Source organism: Aspergillus lucknowensis (genome assembly GCF_044049455.1).
Source record: "Aspergillus lucknowensis strain CBS 449.75 chromosome Unknown BJX67scaffold_13, whole genome shotgun sequence".
Lineage (NCBI taxonomy): Eukaryota > Fungi > Ascomycota > Eurotiomycetes > Eurotiales > Aspergillaceae > Aspergillus > Aspergillus lucknowensis.
In genome coordinates this window covers 144,897-170,694 of record NW_027263557.1, presented here as the reverse complement: position 1 = coordinate 170,694, position 25,798 = coordinate 144,897, and the positions used below count along the sequence as shown (strand labels likewise).

At 53.2% G+C, this 25,798-nt stretch overlaps 6 protein-coding genes across 6 annotated transcripts; 2 read left to right on the top strand and 4 right to left on the bottom strand.

Moving 5' to 3' along the window:
• Nucleotides 1-2,604: 2,604 nt before the first annotated feature.
• On the top strand, nt 2,605-5,015 carry BJX67DRAFT_42760 (GATA-like domain-containing protein). The gene is made up of 4 exons (XM_071034990.1): nt 2,605-3,048; nt 3,102-3,268; nt 3,322-3,796; nt 3,874-5,015. Exons 1-4 carry the CDS (start codon nt 2,919-2,921, stop codon nt 4,905-4,907), a joined length of 1,806 nt encoding a protein of 601 aa, XP_070887494.1. The 5' UTR covers nt 2,605-2,918; the 3' UTR covers nt 4,908-5,015.
• A 108-nt stretch (nt 5,016-5,123) lies between these two features.
• Nucleotides 5,124-8,832, bottom strand: BJX67DRAFT_379896 (MARVEL domain-containing protein; the record flags this gene model as incomplete). Its single annotated transcript, XM_071032677.1, has 4 exons — nt 5,124-5,930; nt 6,954-7,822; nt 7,877-8,653; nt 8,817-8,832. The coding sequence occupies 4 exons, from the start codon at nt 8,830-8,832 to the stop codon at nt 5,124-5,126; spliced, it is 2,469 nt and encodes an 822-aa protein (XP_070887493.1).
• Nucleotides 8,833-10,667: 1,835 nt separating this feature from the next.
• BJX67DRAFT_42766 (putative transcriptional regulator (Cti6)) lies at nt 10,668-13,350 on the top strand. The gene is made up of 4 exons (XM_071034991.1): nt 10,668-11,719; nt 11,931-12,209; nt 12,260-12,516; nt 12,571-13,350. Exons 1-4 carry the CDS (start codon nt 11,127-11,129, stop codon nt 13,266-13,268), a joined length of 1,827 nt encoding a protein of 608 aa, XP_070887492.1. The 5' UTR covers nt 10,668-11,126; the 3' UTR covers nt 13,269-13,350.
• A 1,072-nt stretch (nt 13,351-14,422) lies between these two features.
• Nucleotides 14,423-17,093, bottom strand: hexA (putative Woronin body protein HexA; the record flags this gene model as incomplete). Its single annotated transcript, XM_071032676.1, has 3 exons — nt 14,423-15,485; nt 15,855-16,173; nt 17,057-17,093. The coding sequence occupies 3 exons, from the start codon at nt 17,091-17,093 to the stop codon at nt 14,423-14,425; spliced, it is 1,419 nt and encodes a 472-aa protein (XP_070887491.1).
• An 835-nt stretch (nt 17,094-17,928) lies between these two features.
• On the bottom strand, nt 17,929-22,596 carry BJX67DRAFT_43142 (uncharacterized protein). The gene is made up of 3 exons (XM_071034995.1): nt 22,186-22,596; nt 21,675-22,088; nt 17,929-21,614 (listed from the first exon to the last, which is right to left on the bottom strand). The coding sequence occupies exons 1-3, from the start codon at nt 22,219-22,221 to the stop codon at nt 18,171-18,173; spliced, it is 3,894 nt and encodes a 1,297-aa protein (XP_070887490.1). The 5' UTR covers nt 22,222-22,596; the 3' UTR covers nt 17,929-18,170.
• Nucleotides 22,597-24,479: 1,883 nt separating this feature from the next.
• BJX67DRAFT_42775 (uncharacterized protein) lies at nt 24,480-25,320 on the bottom strand. Its single transcript, XM_071034992.1, has one exon. It carries the CDS (start codon nt 25,101-25,103, stop codon nt 24,636-24,638), a length of 468 nt encoding a protein of 155 aa, XP_070887489.1. The 5' UTR covers nt 25,104-25,320; the 3' UTR covers nt 24,480-24,635.
• Between the last annotated feature and the right edge of the window lie 478 nt (nt 25,321-25,798).

Sequence of the window (25,798 nt, the reverse complement as noted above, 5' to 3'; positions counted from 1 at the left end):
CGCGAACGCTTACATAATTTGAACAGCTCATCGCCTGCAACTGAGACGTTGACACGAGAAATTGTTCTGGAGCCGAAATTGCCGCCTCCAATTCAGCGGTCTGTGGGTTGGGTTGACTTGTCGTATCCACCTTGCAGCTATCCTTCCTCATTCGTGCCAAGTTCTTGGTGGTGCTTTGAACGTCGAAATCCTTCGTCCTTCTGCCGTGTTTCCAGAAGGATTCCCGATCGAAAGTACCGCCCGTCTGTTGCGAGTCGAGCCACTGTCCCGTTGGGACCGGGAGCTGAGCCGGACCCTGGGGAGTTGACGTGAGATCGGCTTGGCAATATAAGGGATTGGTGATTTCCCCGGTTATGACGCGGGCCAGCGCTTCGGTCTCTGACTCTCTGTTGTCTTCCGTGGTCACAATAATTGAGGTTCTCGAAGCCATGCACAGCTGATTTTCTACGGGCACCAGCTTCTTTCGCACAATATGGCTTGGTCAAGACACGCGCCAGATTCCCATTCCGCCTCACGCACAAGCTTCGACAGCTGAAACTCGATGCCCGCCCGAACGATGTGGCCGAGTCCGCTGGAAGCCATCCCGGTAACTTGAGCAGTGAGAGAAGCAAAATGGTGGTGGTGGTCGCTTGGCGACAATATCGGTGTCCGCAGGCTTCTTGGCGTCCACGAAGTGCATCCAGGTCATGATACGCTTCAGCGCCCGGGTGCCGAATGTGGGAGGAATTTTCTGCTTTTTGCAAGGGTGCAGTGAGATTTTCGCGGCGCGAAGCTACCGCGTTGTCTCTTCGATGAGTCCGGTGAGTCCGGTTTTGTCTAGAATGTAGAGCGCTAAAAGGTCCATGGTGCTCTTTCTTGCGCTCTCTCTAAGGTCGGGGATCGAAATCAATTGGATTGTAGGCTCAATCGTCTTCGAGGATCGCTCCCCCCCATTCCTCGAATACTATCGAATGACTTATATCTCGGTATCTTGCAAAACTGGCACTTGAACAGTCAAGCTTGCGCTCATAATGAAGATCCATAAGTTGATTTAATCAGAATAATGAATTATTCTGGAAAGTATCAGGTGACAAGGACATGTGACACAAGCCGGCGATCATGGCTCTTTTCATCCACCAGTGCTTTTTCTTCCACTCTTTTGCTCTCTGGGATTATTTCTTCTTCCGCCGTTTGCGTCCCAACATCGGACTCAAATGGTGGAAGGAAACGCCAGGTGAGCCACCAAACTCCAGCCGGAATCTGACAACAGAGAGTCGAGTTCGGAGCACACCGACAGCTTCAGACCCGCCCTGGCGTAGCCCTCTCCCCCCCACGAAGCCTGGCAAGATTAACCTTTTGGCTTCCTTTAATTCGCCGAGTTCCCCCTGCAGAAGTGCAGGGGTGGCCTTCTGGATCATCCTTCCTTCTCACTGGACCAAAGTCGATGAATTTCAGGCTTTGTGATCGGACAGAGGGCATAAGCACCGGTGATCCTCCAAGCTATTGTCGTGGTCCTCGGTCGGGTAGGAGCTTGGATGGCCTTGCTCCACGTCTGTCTGGGGCGTGCAGCGATCTCCTCTCCAATCAGCAGTTCGACGGGAGGGCGGAGTTAAACTGCGGTTTTCAAGGTTTTTGTCTGGAGTGCTTGCGGGGTTCTGTCGAGTGGCGGTTCTCGTCACTTCTCCATCCTGGAGTTGGCAAGGAGGATGTTCTGGAGGAGCTCTCCAGGAAATCGCACTGATACCGAGGTATCACGTCGTCAAGCATGACGACAGGGCCGGGGGTGGGGGTGGATGTGGCAAGCGGGCATTCCCGACGCCCTGGAATTGGTTCAAGGCTGCTGTGAGGGTCGCCATAAGATCAACTCTGACAGAGCCGGAGAGGTGATAGGTCGGGAACTGGAAGCCCGCAGAAGGTCTTTGTAGAATCCATTTAGCCTGGTGTTGACTCCAGCAACGATGGATGAAAACGGAGCTATGATAGGCCGGGGGCAAGAAGATGCCCTAATTAAGAGTGCATCAACTGACACCTGGACAACTCAGCGACACATTTCCTTGAACATGGATGGTTCCTCCCTCCCAGACTTCCATGATCGGTCCTCATGATCGAACCTTGATCCCTGGATCTTCCTTGAATGGACAGGGACTGCCATCAGGCTTGAGTGTCCGAAACCTTGCACTCAGACGGTGTTCTTTGTCTTCGTCGCTGCTGGAATCTTTTTATTTCTTTCTCTCCCCGTCGAACGCCAGTCGTAGTGGGCTTTTCGATCTATCCATCTCATTTTCCTCACATTCCAGCTCCGGGGGATGACTGCCTCCACTGGGCAGCATCGGCAAGACTCGGCGGCAAAAGGCAGCAAAAGACCACCGCGTTCCACTCGTCGACTTCATTTCATCTATTATACATTTCTGGCCTGTGTCCGGCCCTACCTAGGTAGCTTTACTTTCGAGTTCTTTTCCTGCATGTCCCGACCCCCGCTGGTCTGCATGTCTCTCTTTTAACCCCCAGATTGCGGCTGAGGTGCACTGCAGGAAATAATATCTCCTCATCCCTCTCAACAGCCAAAGACCTCTCTTTTTTTGGTGGCTGTCACAGCACTATTGAGCGATTTCTACCTCATTCCTTCGATGTGGGGTAATCCTGATTGCCCCTGCCCTTGCAGTTGCTGCTCTCTCTGAAAATCAGCGCATTCACTCCTGTTGCTTGAGCGTGCTTTTTGCGCATGTTTCTCCTCTGCTGCCCTCCCTGCGTTTGTTATGCTCTCTGACCAATTCCCCTCTTCACATTCACCGCTAGTCACAACACTGGACTTTCTCTTCTTTCTCTTCTCTCTTCACTCCTGGCCGCAACGATTTCACTCTCACTCTGTCAGACTTCTCATCTTGACCATGTAGTGTTGTCGACAACTTACCCACGCTCATTACTTGGTCTTCTCCAGCATGAGTACGAGCAAACTTGTCACCATGGAGAGTCTTCCAACAGGTTTGGTGTCGACCTCGAGCAAGGTTTCAGCGGAGCTTGGTAATATTGATGCCGTGGACATCAGGGACGTCGTGCTGTTGTGGAAAGGTGGGCTCTGCTTCAAATGCTCCCCAAAAGTAACCTGTCTCATCTCCTGGCAGCGTACAGCACAAGACCCTCGGCCCATGATGGCGACACGGGCCACCGGCTCCAAAACTTGTTCTGGAGAATATGGAGTAGCGAGCGTCTCAGCACTTCCTTGACCGGATCCGCACTCGCTCGTTTATTCCTTCAAATATCAGAACCTCGTTCATTGGCGCCAGCTAAGGTGGGAAACATACGACGGCGAACATTTGCAACTATCGCTAACTCCGGATGCAGGAATATGCACCACCCTTGCCCAGTTTGAAACGCCAGAAACATCCATCAGGACAGTCGAGCAGTGGGAGCACCGGCAGACCACCACTCCAGCCTATCCTCAAGAAATCTAACAGCTCTTCTCATGGAGAGACTCAGAAAACCGCCCGCCTGCTGCTGACAGACGTGGGTGGCCAGAGCGTCACGCGTAAGCCTTCAAACCCGCCAACTCCCGTTCCTCCATCTCGACCAGTCACCTTTGGAGAGCCGTCCACTCGCCCCAGCCAGAAAAAGACGTTCGTCGTGGCAAGCAAAGCCAAAGGCTCCAAGCGACGACCTGTACTCATACGGCGCAAATCATCCCAACAGTCATCCGTATGTTCTACACGCGCTCCTTCTCCCGAACCAGCTCAACCTCCGCCAGCCACCATGGATCCAACGCCTGCACGACAGGAGAAGAAGCTTTATTATGAACCACCAGAATTCCTCCCGCGTGACGGTAAACTCCTCCCCACCCAAACTCCTGTGTCAGTACCTCCCCCCGATCCGCAATCTATACTAACCTCACCCCAACAGAACTCCTCCACAAAACCTACAAAGTCCCCAGTTCCAACCCGGACCCCAGCTACTACCTCTTCCCAGACGAGCAGACTGAACTCCCACCGGAATTCCTCTCGGACCTCAAAGAAATCCTGCACAGAGACACCCCGCTAGGCCCTCTCCGCCCCCGCTCCGAAAAACCCGTCGTCGGCTTCTTCTCCATGATGGCCTGCCGCTCCTTCGACGTCCGCCACCTCTCAGAAGAGAACTACGCCAAACCCTCACCTTACAAACTCGTAGACAAGGACTTCCGCGCCCGCTTCGCAGAGCAAAAGCGCCTTGCCGAGGAGTACTACCAGTACCAGATGGCCATGGCCGCGTCAGCGTCAGCGTCCGCCTCCCTCGGCGCTTCTGGTTCGGCCTCGGCCACGGGAGCAGCCCCGGGTTCTGCGCCGCCAAACACAGGACCGGGAGACTCCTTCGGCACCGAGCCCGCCACTACCACGACGGCGACGGCGACAGCGACGGCGACGACCGTGGAAACGGCCGCGACCACAGTCTCAACGCCACGGTCAGTGCTTGGTGACGACCCGCAGTCGCAGTCCCAGTCCCAGGGTGCTGCGACGGCGGCGACGACCACGGCGCCATCGTCTGTTGCGACCTCGATCGGGAATAACAGCCAGGGACTTCTTGGGACGGAGGCGTTCTCGTTGGTTGATCATCCCCCTGTGGGGGCGGCCGGGGTGGGCGGGACGCCGGTCTTCCTGCAGATGTCGTCGGCGTTCTCGGTCCCGCGTGGGCCTGGTGGGTTGAATCTTATGATTGAGGAGCGTCGGAGGCAGAGGGAGCTGGATCCTGACAGTGATGATGATGAGGATGAGGTGAACATCTTCCTGAGCCGGACCCAGGGTCGAAAGCAAAACCGGGATGAGGCGCAGAAGCAGAACGAGGTTGAAGATGAAGATGTAAACGAGATGCACGAGATGAATAACGTGAACCAGGGAAACCAGGAGTACCTGGGGTACCAGGAGAACCAGGACAAGGATCAGGATAAGAACGAAGAATCATGAATGAACTGAATCTTTTTCTCCGCTTCAACACCATGTCAGTGTCACAATAATTAGTTACCAATAATGCAATGAAGACTTTGTAAAGCACCAGCAGAGCATAAGTTAGCCCTAAGCAACCCAACCCCCCAGTACGCTGGACCAGCCAACTTCTCTCTCCAACCCCATACCTAAAACACATCAAAATTCACCCTTCAGCCTTAGGTGATGTGATATCCCCTACGCCATCTCCTTCTCCGGACCGAGGCCATCGCCCTCTCCTGCATCGCTCCTCCCCTTAGCCTTCCACCACCTCAGCCCCTTCCACACAGCCGAAACAGCCCAAAACACCAAACACGCCAAATCAACCCAAACCGCCCTCCTCATCCGTGTAACCTTGTTCTCCCCACCGTCCTTCCCCCCAACATGATAAACACCAATATACATCTCCCCAAAGATCCCAAAGACAACCAGCCACAGAATAATCAACACCCCCTCCCACACAAAGAGCGGCAGGAAAAGGCCCTGGCGCGCAGAGAAAGCAGGCTTCGAGCGCTTCTTCCACCACCACCCGAGAAGCAGGTAGCAGAACGCCGAGGACATCGAAAGGAACCCCGTGACAACGGCATACACCCAGCGGCTTGGGGCGGAGTCGCCGTTATCCCGCGCGGCGTTGATATCCTGGCTGTAGAGGCCGATGACGGCCAGGCCGAAGGCGAACTGAGCGAGTGCGAGGAGGAGCGCGGCGAGGTCTTTGGCCTTTGCACGCTTGCTGAGTGTTGCTGAGGCGGGTGGGGTTTGAGCGGGGAGAGGGTCCATGTTGTAGGAATCGGGTCCGTAGCCCGGGGCTGGTCCTCCTGCTGCTCGAGATGTGTCGCCTGGTGGCGGGTTGTAGAAGTATGGGTTTGGATGAGGGGGTTGTTGGAATTGCGGTGCGCCGTAGGCTGCTTCTTGCTGTTGTTGCTGCTGTTTCTTGGCTTTGTATTTTTTGGTCTCAGAGTAGCCGAAGCGGAAGATTTTGAAGAGGACGAACCACATTAGGAGGAGCTGGCGAGATGAGGAGGTGAGGAGGTCTTGGTGATGAGACGGATAGGAAAGTGCGTTGGTCGAACCTACTTCAAGTAGGTCTGTATAGACAGTATGAGAAAGAAAAGACCGAGAGCGGAGTAGAATACAACGCGCTTTTAAATGCCTGAGATGGATGCGCCAGCGCAAGAGAGAAGAAAAACACAAAGGAAAAGGAAGAAAGAGGAAGATGAAACGAAACCCAGAGTCTATAGAGTGAAGTTGACCTGAAGAATGAATGGGAAGGAGAGACGACTGCAGAGGGGCTGGCTTCACCTTTATATCCATCCCATTGTTGTCTCCAGCATACAAGGTTGCGCCTCAGTGTTTTGCCAGCTCACGAAGGAGCCAATGTGTCGGAGGGATGATTGACCGCTCCAGATGAGAGAGTCCTGTCAGCCACTAATTCTTTGTCGAAGCATCTTCCTGAAACACTTCGTTGCTGCTGTTCGCGCGCGCCAAACTCTGCAACAGCGAGCTTTGGATCGCTGCTGGCAGCCGTCGAAGCGCCATCGCGGGTACCCGACCCCAGACACAATCGACTGGATGAGAATTGTCCGAACGAGCCCTCTAGGGCCGATTTAGTCGCCAGGATTCGGGGTTAAAGATAGCTTGAACTAGGGGTGACCTATTCATAGATCGGCCGCGAGGCTCTCTGCTTGCTAAGTTACTTCAAGTTCCAACCAGAGCTACCGTCCTCCACACGCACACATACAGAGACCTCTTTCCATGTTTCATCACCAACCAATGATCGAACGCATTTGTTCACCTGAAAGGATTCCATGCGTTATTATGACATAACGCTCATCAAGAGACCATGAGAGCGGGGATTCGTGGATGCAAAATGACGAGGGCTAATCGACCATGCAAGAACCAAAAGTAGATAAATCAAAAGCGCGAACTCTGACCGATGCAACATCCCCAAGACAATTTTCTCTTCTATTGTCAGGGCGGTTTCATCCCTCCTTCCATCGCACCTCTTCCACCTGATCCTGGGAGACTCACTTTCTTGGCTGCGCTTCCTGGAGGATGTGGTGGTTTGAAGGTCCCCGCAGGAGTAGGGGGAGGAACTGCTGCCGGCGCTTCATTATCATGCTCAGGTTCCAGATACTCGTCGTCATGCGGCCCTCCCCCAGGCAGGGAAGAACGATCAGCAGATGCCCGATCGTAGCTATGATCGTAAGCTGCATGCTGAGCAGTAGCATGTTTCGCCGCATTCTTCGTCGCTTTCTTATGCTTGCGTCCTTTCATCTTCGCCTTTTCTAGGAGACGCTTCTTCTCCGCTAGTCGCTTGCGCTCTTTACGATCTTTGATCTCATATTGGCGTATGAGAGCCACGGGTGGATGCCCGAAAATGCTTTCATACTCGCAAAACTCACAGATCCAGATGTCCTCCAGGCTGGGCGGATGGTGGAGGTTCGCATATTGCTGCTGGATTTTACGCTGCCGCGCAGCCAATGCATATATGCTCCCGGGCGACCGCTTCTTCTTCCTCTCTGTGGTCGCAAGTTCCGCTGGCGCCGCTGGCTGATACGACTGCTGCTGTTGCTGGGAACTCGTATGATGGTTCGGCTGGGACGAGGCAGTCGGACTCGTCTGGGTTCCTTGTGTCGAGAAACGCGAGTTGTGCGCCGTAGACGAGTGCGTGACGGGCGACCGATGCTGCGGCGAGTATAGGCTCTGTGCCTGCATTGCCATACCTTTGGAGGAGTCCGACTTGCACGTGAAAGTAAACTGCGTTTTCGTGGGTGTGGTCTGCTTTTCAAGCATACTACCTTGAATCGAAGCTCGATATGGCGACGAAGATAATGTCGAGGCCGCAGCATTTGCGATAGCTGCCGAGATAATACCCTGGTTCCGCGCAGCAGACTCCCCTGAGTCAGGCTGTTAGCAAAATGCTTCCCTCAAGAGGATTGGGTGGGGCGTACCGTTAGGCCCTGGGGAGGACAAAGGCCCATCCCAACGACCTGAGTTCCGGCCTTGAGACCAGCCGCCATGCCCATGCACCGATGAACGTCTCCCTTGGCGGCCGAGTCGGCCTCTGCCCGAACCGGATATCCCATTTCCTATCGGAGATGCAGGGCTCCCCGTACCGTAAAATGTACTCACATGGCCCCCTTCAACAGATGGTGCTGAAGGATTCTGTGCTGAGTTTGCTAACCCCATAGTTGCAAACTCAGGTGATAAAGATGAGTGATGGCTACCCATATTTCCGGGTGTCGGTATTTTTCGCTTTTTCTTGTTGTTAGTGTTCTCAAAGGCATCATATCCGTCCGGCCCGGCCGGAGATGGCTTTATCGGTTGCTCCTTCCCGCTGCTGGGAAGTTTTGGGTGATGCACACCGGAAGTCATGGGAGACAGGGACGACCTGCGGAAGCCGGCACTCCGTCGGACAACCACAGGTCCATCCTCATCACCACTGTCTAAGTCAACGCCATTCTCATACGATATATGGTGGTCTCGATCGGGACTTAGTTCACGGCCAACACTCTGTTGGACGTACACTTTGGATTCGTTGACAATATCGCCATTCGTAGCAGAAGCCCCGTAAAGCAACTGCGTTGCTGGTGGAGCAGGAGGGTAAAGGATCGAATCAGCCGCCTCGGAGGACAACCGTGACCGGAGAGGACGCTTGGGAAGGGGACGGATCAGTCTATCGGGATAAACGGGTGAGGGTGTGTCTGGAGCCGAGCTAAACATCCCATCTGCAGGAGGACAGTATCAGCAACTGAACGGCCAGCAGACCCCTCCTTTTGCTTCTCTTCGCATCCCTGCCTCTTATGTCTGCCAGGCAGCTCCGGAGGAACAATCTACTGACTGTACGCATCCAGGCTCGAGGCTACTTTCTGGTGAGACAAGAGAACATACTCAGCGTAGCAGTCATCATGAAACTGTCTCGGCCTCCACAGCCACAGCCAGGCAAGGCTTCTCTATCTCCGGCTATCCAGTCTGGCAATCTCAAAGACCTGCCCGTGAACCTTTGAGTTTCCTCTCTTTTGGACCTTCTCACAGGAGTGGGAGCCCGTCTGAGTCTTTTATCTTGGTCACTTTCTCCGAGCACTATCTAGGGTACGAAGTGGTGGTTCTAAATCTGGATCGAGGTCTGAGGGGTCGAGGGGAAACAGGGAGAAGACCTGAAGGTACCACGTCAAGTCAGCTTCTTAGCCGTGGCAGTGTTTGTGCTGGTGGTAAGTGGGAGGGCACAATTCGGAGGAAACGGCATCCAAGCACTGATCGGGAAAAGACCGGCAACGCTGAATCGAAAGGAAAAAGGAAGAAAGATCAATAAATGAGAAGACTGAGGTTCACACTCACGAATATTGAACTTCCCGCAGTAGTATCCCCCCATGCAAGCTTTTTGAAGAAGAGAATGACACCCGATCGGCACCTGACAAACGAAGCGGAAAGGAGAGGGACCAGACGGGGCCTGGCAAGTGCACTAAGGGGCCTGGGAAGTGGGAGGCGGTGGAAGCGAACGGCGACGTGGGGTTTTGCAACGAGGGAGAGGGTAGAGGCCAGTTCGAGACAGTTGGCAGCCGCAGGAATGACTCCCGCCAGCATTTCACGAGCGAAGTCTCGAGATCTGATTCTCGAGCTGAAGTATCGTCTCAACGCTGACAAACTCTCCTCGGAAGCTTCCTCCTCAGGCCCGGCCGGGGAACTGCAGACACTTTGGTGCCTCAGGCCGTAAACCACCGCGATAGTTTGTCGACTCTGAAATGCATGTCAGTTTTAAGCTCGTTATCTTCCTCGACGATTGTGTCGTTCTACGCGTATATACTCTGAAGCCCATTATGTGGATTCTGCCAGATCTACTCCCTGTCCCTGGCTCTCCAATCTATCCGGGTAAGGGCCTCCCTTCCCACTGACAGTTAGCGAGCGATCACTCAATCACAAGGGAACATCCAGAAGGAGGTCCCATCCCCTGCGGCGACCCCTCGGGACAGCTCCGGGCGTTACGTGCAGGATTGAACGGGCCGCCATCCGTGTTTACATCCTGAAACCCAAATGTACGACAGTCCCGTAGCATCCCATCCTCGATCCATCCCAATGCGGTTTCGCAGAACTCTACCGTGCTGTATAACATGCCAAATTTATATATGCCGTGGTGCTAAACACCCTCGACCCCGGTATTCTTGTCCAAGTAGGTACCTAGGAAAAACGCCTTCGGAGTGACCGCAATTCAGTGCCCAGCTCGCCGAGTCGATCTCTCTTGACCGACCTAGCGCACGACATCGGAGGCGTCCCCAAGCTTTGTGCAGAAAATTTCACCAGGCAAGTCGAGTGTCAAACCATAGATCTCACGGCCTGGTCGCACGACTCGGCTGCTCTCCCAGCTTTGTCAAGACAGTTGCAAGAAGCGCCAAAGAGTATAATACCATCAAAGTTGTAATCCAACGAGTCAATGCACCGGGACAGGATATAATATAAAGGGACGAAATCGTATTGTCGTTCTGCTGATGAAAAGGGAGGAGGGTGGTGGTGGTCATGATTGCTTCCTGGGATCGATCAGGAGAAGCGGGCACGCGGGGCTTTTTTTGCTGAAAAGGAGCAGAAGCGTCATCGCGTGCAAAACCAGCAGGTTCGTCGCAAGTCGTGGATACTCGGATCGCACTCTGCTCCTTTGGGATGCTGGTAAAATAACCTAGTTCCCCTTCCTTGTGGGTGGAATGACCAACGGAGGCATCCGACCAGCAGAGGGAAAAAGTTAGAGCGGGGAAAGGGAAGGCGGACCAATGCTCGATTGCCGTAGAGAAAAGCGCGCGATTCCCGTTCCGTGCCTCTCTCTGCCTCTACTTCCCTCTCCTCTCGCTCTCTTTCCCTCCTCTCTCTTGCCTCGTCCAACCCCTCTCTCAAATCCGTCAATTACTATGTAGTCCCTGGCCATGGTTTGAGCTTCACTTGCGTTTTCTTGCCATTATTCTGCCAATTGCTGTCTTCGACTTCCATTTTATCTTCTCCTGCATCACCTTTTTGTACGAGTCGTCTGAAATCCCCAGCTTCTCAACCGTCTGCGACAGCTCGTCCATGGGCAGCTTTTGCTACCCTGCACCCTTTATTCTACTGCATTGAGACCTTTAAGCTCTCGTCGACTACAGCTGCCGGTCTCTTGATACCAACTTTGCCTTGTTTTAAACTATTCTTATCCTCGCCCTCTCGAGCCGTCCCTCTGCCACGATGACCCCCCGTCGATCCTCTCGTGCCCGTACCTCTCAACCATCGCCGGCAATTCAACACACGAATTCCTCTAGTTCTTCACAATCAATGACTCGAGAAAGAAGCACGAGGTCGAATCACAAAAACCCCTCTCCGCGCTCCCAGTCCACCGACGATGCGGACAAAGGTGAATTTCGCGAGACGCGGCAACGGCAACGCGCGAGGGGCGACGACGAAATTGATCCACACTCAAAGCTTGCTGACGGGGAAGAAGATGATTTAGACGACGAGGAGGAGGATGAAGAAGAAGAAGAGATCACTCGGTGTCTCTGTGGGCAACAAGACTATCCTGGCCTCCCCCCTTCTCGTCGGGAAGTCCTCGGTCGCAATGGTGCGCGAGGCGTGATCAAAGACGAGAGTTCCGTTAATATATCTACAGATTCGTCGGATTCGCTGTCGGACGATATTGGCAGCATGTTCATCCAATGTGATTCCTGCAAGGTCTGGCAGCATGGTGGCTGTGTAGGGATTATGGATGAGGCGATGAGTCCTGATGAGTACTTCTGCGAAGAATGTCGAAAGGACCTTCACCAGATTAGGAGCGAGCGAAATGGGTGAGTCTGAACCCTCATTTCGATTTATTTCAATTGTCGTTGGCTGCCAGCGGGTCAGCTCGTGGGCTTGACCGGAATATGCGCCCGACCTTCATCCTGCACCGTGTATCCCTCCTGCCGGGGGCTTCCCATCCCCATATCTTGTCACCCATCAATACTTTTTATTTTGATTCATCGCCGACATGGAACTCTTTCGCTTACTATCAGGCAGACAATACTCCTCCCAGTACCTACCCGTCGCTCCCACCTCCTCTGCGGTTACCTCCCGAGAATCCTCGCGTGATAATTCAAAGCGCACAAAAGAACCCAAGCAGCGGCATTCCAATCCGTTCCCCAATCCTAAGCGGCGATCTACCATGAATAGCCGTGACGCAGCCTATGATGAGGAGGAACAATTGCGACGGGCCATAGAGGAAAGCAAGGAAGACAATAAAATCGATGGAGAGGAAGGTACCCGGAGGGCCAAACGGAGCCGGAGCGGCAGTGAAGCGTAGGTCTTCCTACAAAATAATGACTTTCGCTAACATGTATCATTTCCAGTCATAGACAAGCTACAAAACGGCCGCGGACTAGTTCCCCGTCCCCCGATATTAATACAAAGCAAAGCAATCCAGGGTCTCCAGTTGCACCAGACGACGAGTCAAAGTCAAGGCCAATCACAAATGGTAACAGAAAGCAAAGAGCCTCGTCGCGGGGCCAGGGCGAAAAGGACACAAAGGAGCCAGAGGAGCCAGAAGCAGAGCAAACAGAGGTCACGAGCCGGAGAAAAGGAAAAACTGATAGACGGAAAGGCGACGGTTGGTTTAAGACTCTCGTTCGTAGTTTTGGATTACCAGCTAACAGCACCTAAGGGGCCGATCCAGATCATGAAATGGAATCGCCGACGAAGGCGACAGCGGAAGAGCCCGACCTTTCACATCCACCGAGTCCGGAAGGGGCGGCGCCCGCTCCAGATTCTGTACCTGTACGTCCTTCTACGCGCAAGTCTGGGCGACCACCTGCACGTCGTGGTCGTGTAGGACGTAACCAATACACCCGGGACCGTGATGTCAACGGAACCGGGACTGATTCCAACACCGGCAACTCCCCACGCCGTGGGCAATCCCTTGAAACGGCTGGAGACTCCCCGAAGATTGGTTCTGTCGGAACACCCGTAAATGGCACAGACACAGGGAAACCAAGCCGACCGCGCTACGTTCACCAACGGACAACGATGAACGAGATGAAGAGACGTGTTGCAGCCATTCTCGAATTCATATCAAGGATGCAGGTCGAAATGGCCGTCGCTGGCGAGAACACTACACCACCTGAAAACGGCGACCAATCCAACGGGGCGGTCCTTCTCAAGGCAGTCGCTGAGCTACAGGAAGGTACGCTCTCAAATAACATTGAAGAAAGATCCGCAGAAAATACGGATGCAGGAGCGGGCTCCGCTGAGTTACCGGTCGAAAAGGACTTTAAGGATCTGAGCAGCCTCGAAATGATGGACGTGCTCACTCGCAATCTTCTAAAGTGGCAGCAAGAATATGGCAAATTCGGAGAAAGGTGACGAGAGCATCATTCCACCTCGTCTTCGTCAACGCGGCGAACGTCGGTGTTCCACCATAGCCACAATCACCCCTCTCCAAATTTACCTTTCGCTTACCCTCTGATGCCAACCTACCTACGATACCCAACTTCAACTGATACCGTCCACAATATTCAGGACAAATATGTATAACACGACACGGCTCTGCTCTACCTTGCCTCTGGAACAACAGAACAACAGTTCCACTGAACGGACCTCGAATACGGCGTTTTTTAATGAGAATATGGCGGCCTACTATTCCTACATATACTGCCCTTGTTTGATTCTCTCCATCTCTAAATCCCGTTTGCTCTTTCTCATCCATAAGACGTGAATCACTAAGTGATTGATTGCTTGCTTTGAACGACGGTTGTTTAACCCTCAGCTTTGATGGGCATGATACGGCGTTGGCTGAAACTGGTTTGATCTTAACTTGGATACCTCGGGATATAGCTACCTACCCCAACCATTTTTTATTCAAGATACCGATTGTAGATAGTTTGATTTCTGCATTCAGTGATTGATTGCTTTGCCGTGGTTGTCGGTTCGTCCAGTTTGTAACGTGCATTCCATAAGTATTGTCAAGCGTATCTGGTACTACTGTGTATATAACTCAATAAATGAATGAAGATATATTCTGAGTCAGCTCTACCCGGAATGTGACGAGCTCTGGGGTGAGTCGATATCAGGCGTCGTTCAAGTGAGGGGAATGAGGGAAAGCAAAGAGGCCACCCACACGGACAAAGGGAAAGAGCCACCAAGCATGGGACCTCGCTCTGGACATCCACACACAACCTCCAGATCCCCAGGTCTGTCCCATTTGTATGTAAGACCCAAGACTAGTTATTCGAACTGCAAGAGCGGGAAATCAAACAATCTACATTCAATTACGATTGCTACATACAAGAAAAGGCCCATGAGACAAAATTGTCAAGTTCCAACGGTTTTCAAAACAGGCCATTCCTATCGTTGCATAGTTCCCACATATCAGGTACAGAGCTTGCTTGGGGATAGTTGTCCGGTCATCAATGATCGTGCTCATCAAGGAAGAAAAACATATGAAATAACAACAAAGGAGAAAAGGAGGATGACGTCAGATGAGACGCCAATCGATTATGTAAGCAACCAACTCCTGCTTACAGGCGAGAGGCGTGGATCACCTTGAAGTCAACCACCAATTCACGGCCACCATCGTTGATGACGAGGGCGCGGACGGAACCACGGCCCTCGCGGAAGGCATCCCGGATGCGCTGGAAGAGGCTGCCCTGGGGAACCACGGGCAGGCCTTGTTTGACGTCGCCATTCTCGGTCATGGCGACGATGCGGTTGTCATCACGGATGTCAAGGATGCGGTAGGTCTTGTAAACCGGACCGAGCATGGTCTGAACCACAACTGAGGGGGAAGGGTTGGAGATGAAGCTGGACTCTTCGTGGAGCTCACGCGTGAAGAGGTCTACACCAAGGTAACGGTGCTGGCCAGTTTGAGGGGAGACGGAGATACGGATGACCTGCGAAGGACGACCCTGGAGGACGAGGATGTCACCGATGCGGACGAAGTGGGTGGGAATAGGGACGGTCTCAGCCGTGGTGATGGCGCCACCACGGGGCTCAACGATGCGGACATCCTCACGGACACCGTCACGGTAACGAACTGGGCCGCGTTCGTCAGTGACAACTACTTCTTCGCGATCGTGGTGATCATGGTGACGGTGGTGGAAGGGGTGCGTGATGCGGTCCACAGCGCGTTCCACACCACGACGGAAGGAGTGGTAGTTACCGTCGTCGTCGTAGTAACCCATTTTGCGAGCTGGAGGGTGATCAACTACAGTAGTAGTCTTGAGAACCTTGACGTCGGTCGAGGGAGCAGGACGAGACTCAACGCTAACCTGACGGCTGCTGTAAGAGTCTTCACGGGGAACGTCGAGGGTCTTGGGCTGGTAGGCGCGGTCGTAACTGGCGTCGAGACCACCTGATGAGCGGCTGTAGGAGTACTCGGAGGTGGACTTGCGGGGACCTTCGTAGGAGTCTACGGGAGCTTGGGAGCGACGGTCGTAGGAGAGCTGAACGTCGTAGGTTGGGTCGGTGCGACGACGATACTCCTGCTCAGTGATGTCAAGCTGAGACTGGAAGGACTTGTCGTAGGTCTGTTGCCGGTCCTGGTAGTAGTCCTGGTAGCGAGACGAGTAAGGTTCTCGATAGCTGTAGGAAAAGTTAGATGAGGGAAGGCAAGGGCATGCAAGGCAAGGAAGGGAAGGTCAGGCCAAGCAAGACGCTTTAGTAAACAAAGACACGAAGGAAGCAAGACGCGGTGGCAGGGAAGCTGGTGTGATTGGATTGTTTTTATTTGGGGCTGGGACAATCGGGTTTGTTTTTGTTTTGGTGCCACGTAATTTAGCGGAGGGACTAGACAGCTCTAGCCTAAAGCCACTGCAGCCCATTGAGGAAGTCAAGATGTCCACCTGGGCAGACTGCCGGTGACACCGCTTCTTGGGCTCTCCACTTGGCAGTTTCACAGGCGCCAGGATTGTAAACAAACGAAAAAAGAAAAAAAACATAATCAGCACATACCGTTCGCGGGCGAGTTCGACCTCGGGGTAGCGGTCCGATTGCACACGTTCGTCGGCGACAACAGTGAAATCGTCAGCTCCTCGGCGATCTGAGCGACGTTCGAAGCGAAGATCGACTTCTTCCTTTCCGTAGACGCGGGGGTCAGGGAGAGGAGCAGAGGTTCGAGTATCTTCCCGTTCGACGTGCGAAGTGCGATCGAGGTTGACTTCTCCCTCTACCCTTTCAGTAACAAGAGTAGTCTCAGGAACAGCGTCACTCCGGTACGACGACGGGAAGACACTGAAGGGGATGGGGACGCGGGCGTCAAAGTCCAGGTTGGCTGTCCTTTGAGCGTCTTTTCTCGAATCTCTTCCGAACTGTTAAGAATAACAACTCGGAAGATGAGACAAGAAAAGACTTTTCACAGGGGAAGTCTTTCTCGTAGGAGTTGGGGGGTGGTGAGTGAGACAGATCTGAGAATCGATCTATGCTCAACTGCGTGTGCGGAGAATTCCCGGAGAGAGGAATGTGAGATAAGCTTAAAGCTGTGGAATGAGAGATGAAGAATGCGAGGATGGAGAGAAGGAGGAAGGAAGATGGAAAGGAAGAAGAAACGAGGCGAGCTGGGAGGAGCTTTAAGATATGCAGCGAGCGATCCAATGTTTGTTGTTGGCACGCGTTTGTTTACTGCGCCTTTCCTGATTGGGTTCCAGCCTCCTCTCCCTCACTCTCTCTCTCTCTGGATATCTGGTCGACACTCCGACCAGACTTGAGACGATTCAGTCCCGAAATGAGTTCATCTGGATCGATTGAATTCCCTCCGAGGTCCACGGATATTGCCTGTCCGTCTCACTTAGCTACCCATCCCATTCGCAATGATTGTCTCAACGCCCAAGTCAAAACCCACCATCCCAGGCACCTCTGCAGCCAGACTAACAGAAACTCCAATTGACCAGAATCGCAATTCTGGAAAGGAGACTGAAAGGAAAAGCAAGAAGAGCGAAACCCACATCTTATCACATGCAGCTCGAGGAATCCCCTCGTTGCCTCCAAAACCATCACCAGCCAAACACCCCAATGAAACCACTCCAATCTCCCATCCCACAGCTCCTCGCTCCCAGCCACATCCCACATCACCATGGCAACAGCCCGGGTCGAATCGGGGTTCTGTGATGAAAGTTAGCGCTGACACGAGATCGACCGGCGATGCCCCAATCGCCCACGGGTCTCGGCTTCTGTAGCGAGCCCAGCCTCTGCCATTTTCACCGCAGTCACCAATTGTTCGCCTGGTTCTGAAATCCGTTTCCTCCAAGGAGGGCGAGACTCATCATATTGTCACGTTAAAAGTGCTCGGCGAGTTGGTGTGAGAAGCCCAACCTCGTGCGTGGTCTGTTGCCATTGGGTTTCCTTCGTCCCACCTTTGAGCTCAGCTCGCTCGCGGCTCCACAGTGAGTAGAGCATGGTGATGTTGGAGCCTGGAGCTTGGCCCTGATTGCTCTTGATTCAGTGCGGATGATCTGTGCGAAACCAAAATCTTGCCAGCCTCTCTTCCCTCTTGCTCTGTTTCGCTCTCTTGACTTGCACAACTTTTTGCTTGAACCTTCCCAGCCACATATTCGAGACCAGACTCAACTTACTTCATCCAAAAGCCGAAGCGCTGGTGACGAGGGAGCATGGGTGGCTGGCAGTCGGCTGGGTTGCTCTGTGGCCTGTGGAGTCGATCCAGCGATCGCAGTGGATGTGAGGTTGGCCCTGTGCCGAGGCTGTTGCGTTGCCAACAGCCAGAGCCAGAACCCCAGCCCCAAAGGTCGATCAAAAACAAAGAAAAGCGGAGATTCATCAATCTCCTCTTGAAATCGCAGAGAGAAGAGAACAACGAGACCAGCATAACTCTAAACCAAGTCTGTGTCCAAGCCCATCAGAAGAGTAATGAGAGTCTCTAACATCAATCTATCGTTTATGAATGGACGCATGCCAGGAGAAAGAGTGAGGAATAACTTATTATTTTTCCAACCATCAGGTAAATTCCAAGATCATCTCCATATGTAACATTAGCCGGCTGGGCCAGAGCGCCCACCAAGCGAGGGTATCAAAAACTTTCGTCGAACAGAAAAGAAACGCCGCAGTATCAACTAGTACACTGCTGTCATGAGCAGCAGAAGATCAGAACTTGACTAACTCGGACCACCCGCAGTCACGCAACAGATATTCAACGCATATCTGGAGAAATATGGTAAGGAAAGAAAAGACAGATAAATAGCGAAATATTCAAACCCAGAAGAAAGAGGATCATGGGGAAAATTAGATCATTAGATATCGAAAGATCAAAAAGGGTGATTATGCGCGAATCCCAAATGCCTTGCGTAGTCGCTGGAATCGCTTCTTGCGTCCCGACGCCTCGATCATCACATCAGAGACACGGTTGCCACCACTGTTGACGAACGATCGGTCCTCATTAAGGAGCTGGGGCTCATTGGATGCCCCAAAGTTATGCTGCGCTGGAACAGCCTTACTCCCATTCACAGTAACTCCATCCGAAGTTTGAGGCCGCGGGGGTTGCTGCGCGGTAGAAGCCACCGGCGTGGATCCAAGATCAGAGTCAACAATGTCACCATTCTCAGAAGCGACAGGCCAAGCGTCACCAGAAGACTTGTGTCGAGCCTTTTTTAGGAGCCGAGATGGGCTTGCAGTGATATTTGCCAGAGGAGAGTCATTCCGCTCATGCTCGTGAATCTGCGACTGTGAATGCTCTGGAACAGTCCCATTCGTGGAAACGTCATGTGGCTGTAGCTTTCCACGCGGCACGAGAGGCTTCGATTTCCTTATGCTCAGGCGGTTGAGGATGTTAGGCTTGCGCATACCAGAAGACCCACGATTGAGTAACTCCTCTAATTCTTCCTCGGTCATGCCACGCGACTTTGCGACTGCAGCCAGCGCTGGGTCCCGAACGTGAGTTGGCTGGGGCTGCTGTGCTTGACGCGTTGGAGTTCTTGGGCCTGAGAATGAAGCCACTTCGCCATCGGAGCTATCTTCTAGCTCAGTAGAGTCCCCGTCGTAGGCGCCCTTTCGACGCGGGATACCGCGAACAGGACGCATGTCATTGTCGCTCACACTTCTGGCCGGACGCTGTAGTCTCCGAATCGGGGCGGGCCCCTCTTGGTCTGAATCCGAGTCGGGAAATCGCGAAGAAAACGGTGTACCAGCAATCCTCACAGGCTTTCCTTTCCGTGACTTGCTCGTAGAGAAGAAAGAGGGCTTCTCCTTCCGTGGGCCACCGCCGCGCAGGGTCGTACGCATAGTCCCTGCCCCCCACCCGGGGGGAAGTGGTCGAGAATTGAGAGTATGGGCAGTCGCTCCGGTTGGAGAGGATGGAGCCGAATTGCTCGTTTGGTTCCCCCGTAAGGTTAGCCGCATGCCCATGCCTCCTCGCTTGGCCAGGCGGACTCGCTTAAAACTACTCGAGGAGTCACTGCCATTTGAAGGCTGCCGTCGAGGCAGGTAAGCATTCGCTCCGTTCGCGCTCAATTCATCGCGATCTGCTCCCTCCGATTCGCCCCGTAAGGGTGGTCTTAACAGTTCGGGGCGTCTCTTGTCCTGACTCCAATTCTGCCGCACGCCTGGGAGATCTTCGGTGTGTTTGTCGCGAGTATCGACTCCCTTGGAGTCCTTTCCCTCTGGAAAGTGAACAGTACTATACACCTCAACCGGCATTGTTGAAGAGCGCGCTATTCCTGGCTGGACAGTGGCCGTCGTGACCTCATGTTGCGTAGGATGCTCGGTGTATGTAGAAGAGACAGAAATAGGTTCAACCTGTTCAGGAGGACCAGAGAACAAAGGCTTCGAATCATCCAACACTGGAGATTCCGCACGAGCAATCTGGCACGTTGCCGGGACACCATCCACACCAGCACCTTGATCAGCCTCGTACGTCTCGCTCTTCGACCCCGAAGTAACTGCTACCCCACGCAGCGCAGAGGGCTGAAGTTCAGGCTCAGACGCCGATTCGCGGTCCAGAATAGCATTAATCGAACCGAAGCCATCGCCCTCAAATCCCTCTTCTGCGTCACTGTAGACACTCTCGCTCGACTCATCATCAGTCTCGCCATAGGACCGTCGTTTCCCCTTCTTTTGACGTACAGCTTTCGACTCCGCCTCGTCGGAACGCGGATATTCAGCTGGTTCCTCATATTCTTCAAGACTTGCTCTTCCTTTTTCCAAATCGGGAGTAGCCGGTTGTAGGGTGATATCTGGCACTACAAGGTTCTGCTCCGACGGTACCTCCTGCAAAGGCGACAGCGGCGTCTTCTGAAAAAATGCGGCTTCTGAATCCGAGTCATCATCTGGATGCCTCTCTTTTTGGAATTTCGCATCATCCCTTGCAGCTGTATGCGTCGTGACTGGTAGTGTGTTATCAGCGGGTACCTGCGTTTGCATATCCTCCGAGAAGGCATGAGAAATAACATTACCAATAGCATGGTCATTTGAGAAAGACAAATTCTGATCATCATCCGATGATGTTGATTCGTCGTCGCTCAAGGGTTGGGGGGCGATTTCCGGAGTCGTGCCGTCTTTCGCAGCTCGGATACTACCAAAGGACGGGAGAGCTGCACGGGGTTTTAAGACTCCGCCAAACTCAACGATATCTGTAGATCGTAAAAGGGAGGATTTCCCTTTGTGACGACCAAGCCAACTAGTTTTCAATTTGGACTTTCCGGGGAGCGATTCGGGAATGATATCTTCCGGGGACGTCGGTGGACTCGCAGCCACGCCAACCACTTCTGCCTCATCATCGAAGCTGACCTTGAAGGGTTTCCGCCGAGTAGACGGTCTTGCCCCATCATCAGATGCCACGGATGTTGCGTCGGACAACTCACTAAGCGGAGGGCCAGGACGCAATATTCCATGAATCCTACCGTCGGGCGACAGAGAGCTATTTCTTTTCAAGGCAGATTTGGCCGGCGATACCGATCGCGGAGGAGGTTGATGTAACTGCTCTCCAGCGAAATTTACCACAGCGAGCTGGGGGGGGAAGTGGGCCGACCTCCCAGGACTGCTCGATTGGTGCAAGTGCGAGGGCTGAGCGTCTCCGTCTAATTCTGCTCCGGGGTGCAAGTCCACCACACTCACGGGCGATGACAGCGTCGACTCTTGCCCCTTTCCAGAGGCTGGCGGTGTTTGAACCCTTGAAGGGTCTTCCCGGGGCGCGGGTTTGGCTAGAGAGTTCTGCTCTTGTGCGGATTCCGGCTCAATAGGCTCCTTCGGCTGGAAATCCTTTGTGATAGCGGATGGCTTCTTGATTAGCGGCCGCGAACTGATATCCACCGAAGCAGGGCTCCGACTCGGAGAGCGCTCAATAGATGGTTGATCACGGTGGCGTGCTAGATTCGAAGACCCTGGCGGGGTATTCGGTTCGTCGTTCCGGTTCACAATAGCTGCCTGGGCCGCGAGTAGAGCAGTTCCTACGTTGCCCGGGTATCTCCCAGGACTTCCGGGGAGTGCAGGTCCGGCGCCTTGCGTTTGTTTTTGACTACCCTTCGCTGGTTGGGCGACGGAACGCCTCTTGCGGGAAGCGTCCTCGGGCACCTTATGATCATTTTGTATCGCACCGATCGCTGCGTCCCGTCGGTGAGGGAAAGCCGGTGGAATTGTCGGCGAATTCGTTCGAGAATTCATAGGATAGGAGAAATTGATTGAATTCCTGCTTTCCGACCTTTGATGCTCCGGTGATACGGTGCCAACTTTGCGGCTAGGGACAGACTGCACATTATCGCTCTTAGCTACCTTCGCTTTGACGTCAGTCACCCCTTCCGTAGCTCGAGTATGTGAATCCGATGACCGCACATTTGGCCCTAAACTCACAGACCGTCGATTCTGGGCCTTGAGTGCAGTGTATTCCGGTGGGATAGATGGTAGTGGCGGAGCCACGCCTGAAGTCGAATAGCTCGAGGTAGGCCGACTCGGCGACTGATCCCGAAACGTCCGGGCGCTCATGGAGCCGGAACTGTTCACCCGTCGGAGACCATTCCGACTAGACGGTCGGAAGATGGGCGAGCCGCTTGTTGACGATATAGATGCATGGCGTTGGAGCATCCGCTTGGTCTGGACATTTTCAACAGGAGTCGGAGTTGGCGTTAGACTGCGAAGAGCGGCGGCGGCGGCGGCGGAGGAAAGGCTATTAGAAGAGGCCTGCGACTTAAGGAAGGCACGGGTAGCAGCGGATTGCGCAGACTGTGTAGAGGAGGTTGAGAGTTGAGGCTAGATAGTTCTCAGTAAGCGATTTGCAGCATATCAGCGAATGCGGTTTTCTTCAGGTGAGGAGGGAGGCAGAACGGAGCGCATGCGGAGAACAAACCCGGTGTTGCGAAGCGTTCCTCTTCTTGCGGAACATGGCTCAGCAGGCAAGCCTACTGTCAAGTCGGCAGGGGAGGACTCAGAAGAAAGCAAGCCGCAGCAATTGATTCTTCTATCGGTGGACAAGAAGATCGATCGACACCTAATGAAGGAATTGGCCCGGAAAGGCGGAGGGCGAGGTGCTGGAGGGGAGCGCAGGAAGGGAGCAAACGCGAAATGAGTGAGATTTGAGCGAACGGGAGAACGAAAGTGACGAGGGATGGGCGTGACGAAAAAGAGAGGTGCTGATGATGATAATAAAGAGAGAAGAAGCAAAGAAGAGGAAGGAATAATAATCATACAGAAGCAAGAAGCAAGACGAGAAGAGAAGGAAGGTCGATGACGATGATTTCATGGTGAGTGGAAACAAAAAGGCGAACCGAAGTGAAGGCTGATGGAGGATCTCCAAGGTTGGTTCCAACCAACCTTGGAACTGCGTCATTCGCGCCCAAACGGGAAAATCACAGGCAGAATTCCCCACGATCGTCGTTTGAGCAAGAACTCCTTCCTGTTCAAACAGAGAAGCCGCTCGGTACTCTTAACACCATGATCTTGTCTGATCTTGGCGCGTCGCTCAAGGGATTCTATGAGTGCATCCCGTCCTGTTCACCCTGCCTTGGGCTGTCGCTTCTCAAGTCAGTAAGCCTGCGCCTCAATCATGCACCTGCATGATTTCCGGGTTACCTTACAATGACCACCGTAAATCTGCACTCCGGACGAAAGTGACCAGCCTCACATCATGACGCTCCTCATCTCGAGCGCCCCTTCGAAAGCATGTCATATGGAATTGTGCACTTCAGAGCTACAAACAAGGGCCGAGAGTAACCCGCGAATCCGCAGCCGACCACGAAAAGAGACCCGCGTAAGCCAAGCGTTTGTTCATATAAACGTTGATCTCTTCCGCAAGCTTGAAGCTTGTCTTCGCGCCATTGTTGCCGAAGATACACCGCAGTGGAATACCCCTGCCGACACGGCGAGGAGTTGAGCCATATGTACGGCCAAGGGATTCCACAATCAGCACAAATTTGCCAGGGACTCTCCGTCAGGACCTTCAAGATTTTGACCATAGAGGTATTCAGTGAAGGGATATCGTCCTCATCTGTGGCTCGACGCCATCGAAAATACTGATAAACCTTGGCACAGAAACGAGGGAGGGATCGAGCTTCTGGTGAGCAAACGCTCGTGTTGCTGCTTCAGAAGCAGAACCACGACCAAGTGGAGGGAGCTTCACAACTACAATCCCTCCGACGTTTCCTCCAATCCTCCCTTCTTCCTCGAGAGTCCTGTGGCGTATATCTACCCAAAACTCCTCCTGCTCATACATCCGAGTTCGCCATCGTCTTTGTAGAGGCGAGAGTTTGAAGAATGTGTGTGAAAGATAAGAAACTCCTTCACATTGCGCCAATCAGGGCTCGGATCATCCTTTTTTTCCCTGTGCTCGTCCAATCCCCCTCTTACACGCCCCGGGTGCCCTGCCTCAGCTCCTGCGTGCGTAGTTCATGTGAGCTTGAGACTCTGAAGTTTTCCTAATGGGTAAGTAACGTAGAAGGCGGTAGTGTTTCGTCATACGCGTCGCTCGTATGTATGATATATTCTTAAAAGAACCTAGCTATAAACTGTTTCTATCGCATATCTCGACTCTCCGCGATGGCTTTCAACGAAACACCCGAAGTCCCGCTTCCCCAATCTCACTTGATCCATACTTAAAACCCAGCGCATGCTAGGTCACTGTTGAAACGGCAATACGTAGTTAATTATCATTAATCTCAAATCAAGCATGCAAACTGCGCATGAGCAAGTATCCGGCATGTGGGAGGTATATACAATCATGCTTAACCCCGGACTTCACACCCCCAACGCCAAATAGAAAGTAGTAAGGAAAGAGAAGGAGGGCTCATTTTGACCATCTCATCGCCGATTGTCACTGTCGCGCCGACCAGTCGGTGACAGTGGGAGTATGTAACGGAGAGACAAGACAGGGGAACGGAAGAGGAAATGGAGGGGACTTGAACTGAGATCTACGCCATCAGGAATCCGTAGGCGATTGCGAGGAAAGTCGGTAATACGGTTGTGATGAAGGCCGGGATGGTGATGATTTCGAATCCGGCGTTGTTCAATGATGATGTGGTGAATATAGTCTCGAAGGAGATGTGGCTGGAGTTGAAGCAATTCGTCTCGTTAACTTCTGCAACGTCTTCAGGTTCGGCAAAGGTAATATCCGCGCACTACAGGGTCCGAGTCAGCTCGAATTCTGTCAAGAAAAACCCGAACGGGGGGTAACTTACGTTATACAACCCTGCACCGTGCTGAGCAAGCTCAATAAGCTGAATCGTCGCATTGTCTCCCGGCTTTACTTCAATCCCGGTCGGTAGCGAAACCTGGGGGAGGCAGATGGTACCCGGGTAAGGGTCGTTATCCGGACCGACGATTTCGAAAGGCGTGATCATGGGATGGCTCATGTTCGGAGGTTCTGTTCCGAGACCCAGGTTCAGATATATCATTGCTCGAGAGTGGCCCGGAAACCAGCCTGGTTGAAATGAAAACGCGCCGCCATGGACAGGCCATGTCGTCCGGTTCGTGGTGGTGGGCATGCCGCCGCCTTGAGAACAACATTAGCATAGATAACGACACTCGAGATTCGAGGCCAGATGTTTCTAGAGACATACAAGGGTAAGCCCATTGCATTCCGTAAGGATAGACCAAAGTGTCGTTGTCGCTATCATAAGCAACGCCGAGCCCATCAACTCCCTCAACGGTCCCTGTCGTATGCAAATTGTTGCCTCTGTATCCGGGATATACGATAACAGTATGGGCATTCACCAGCCCCAAGTACAGCAGGGTACCAGCGATCCATTGCGACGAGGACGTTGAGAATTTCATCGTCGCGGCGTGGCAGACTAAATGCCGGTCTGAGATGAAGCAGAAGAAGAAGCCGGGGGAAATCCGTCAAAATCCCACTCTCACAACTGCCGCAAAACTTAAGACAGCAAGAATGTCCGAAACTTCGCCAAACGCATCAGTCGCTGTGAGCGATGTGAATCATTCTCGAAGACGAAATAAGCTTCTCGCAACACTCGAGAAAGACAGGTGAGACAGGGGGAGTGGCCGCGCCCTTTTGAGGCAAACCGGCACCAGTGCCTGATTGATGCAGTTGGCTCTCGCATTTTGACGGAGCGGGGACTCCCAGCGGCCTTTGGGCGAGTGAGAATGCAGATCACGATGTGACAGCGCTTGCAGGCATCGACAGGGGGGCCTTCAATGAAAGGTTTGCTTGATTGATATTCGGCGGGAAGTGGAATGGAGGCCGTCCGTGATGGTATTGGACTCATTGGTTGCACGAGCTGTGGGAAGGATGAGGGGAGACGACGGAAGATTGGCCGGACGGGACGAGTCCAAGACCGCAAGGATGCAAGTGCATCACCTCGAATGCAGGTTTGAAGCGTCTCATTCGTGGGGTGCAGTTTTTTCGAAGCGCCCGGATCGGAGACTAAAAAGCAAAGGAGGGGAGATCAAGACCTCGGCGCTTCGAGCGCGTCTGTGAGTGGCTGGACGATATTTTATTTTCATCTTGACAT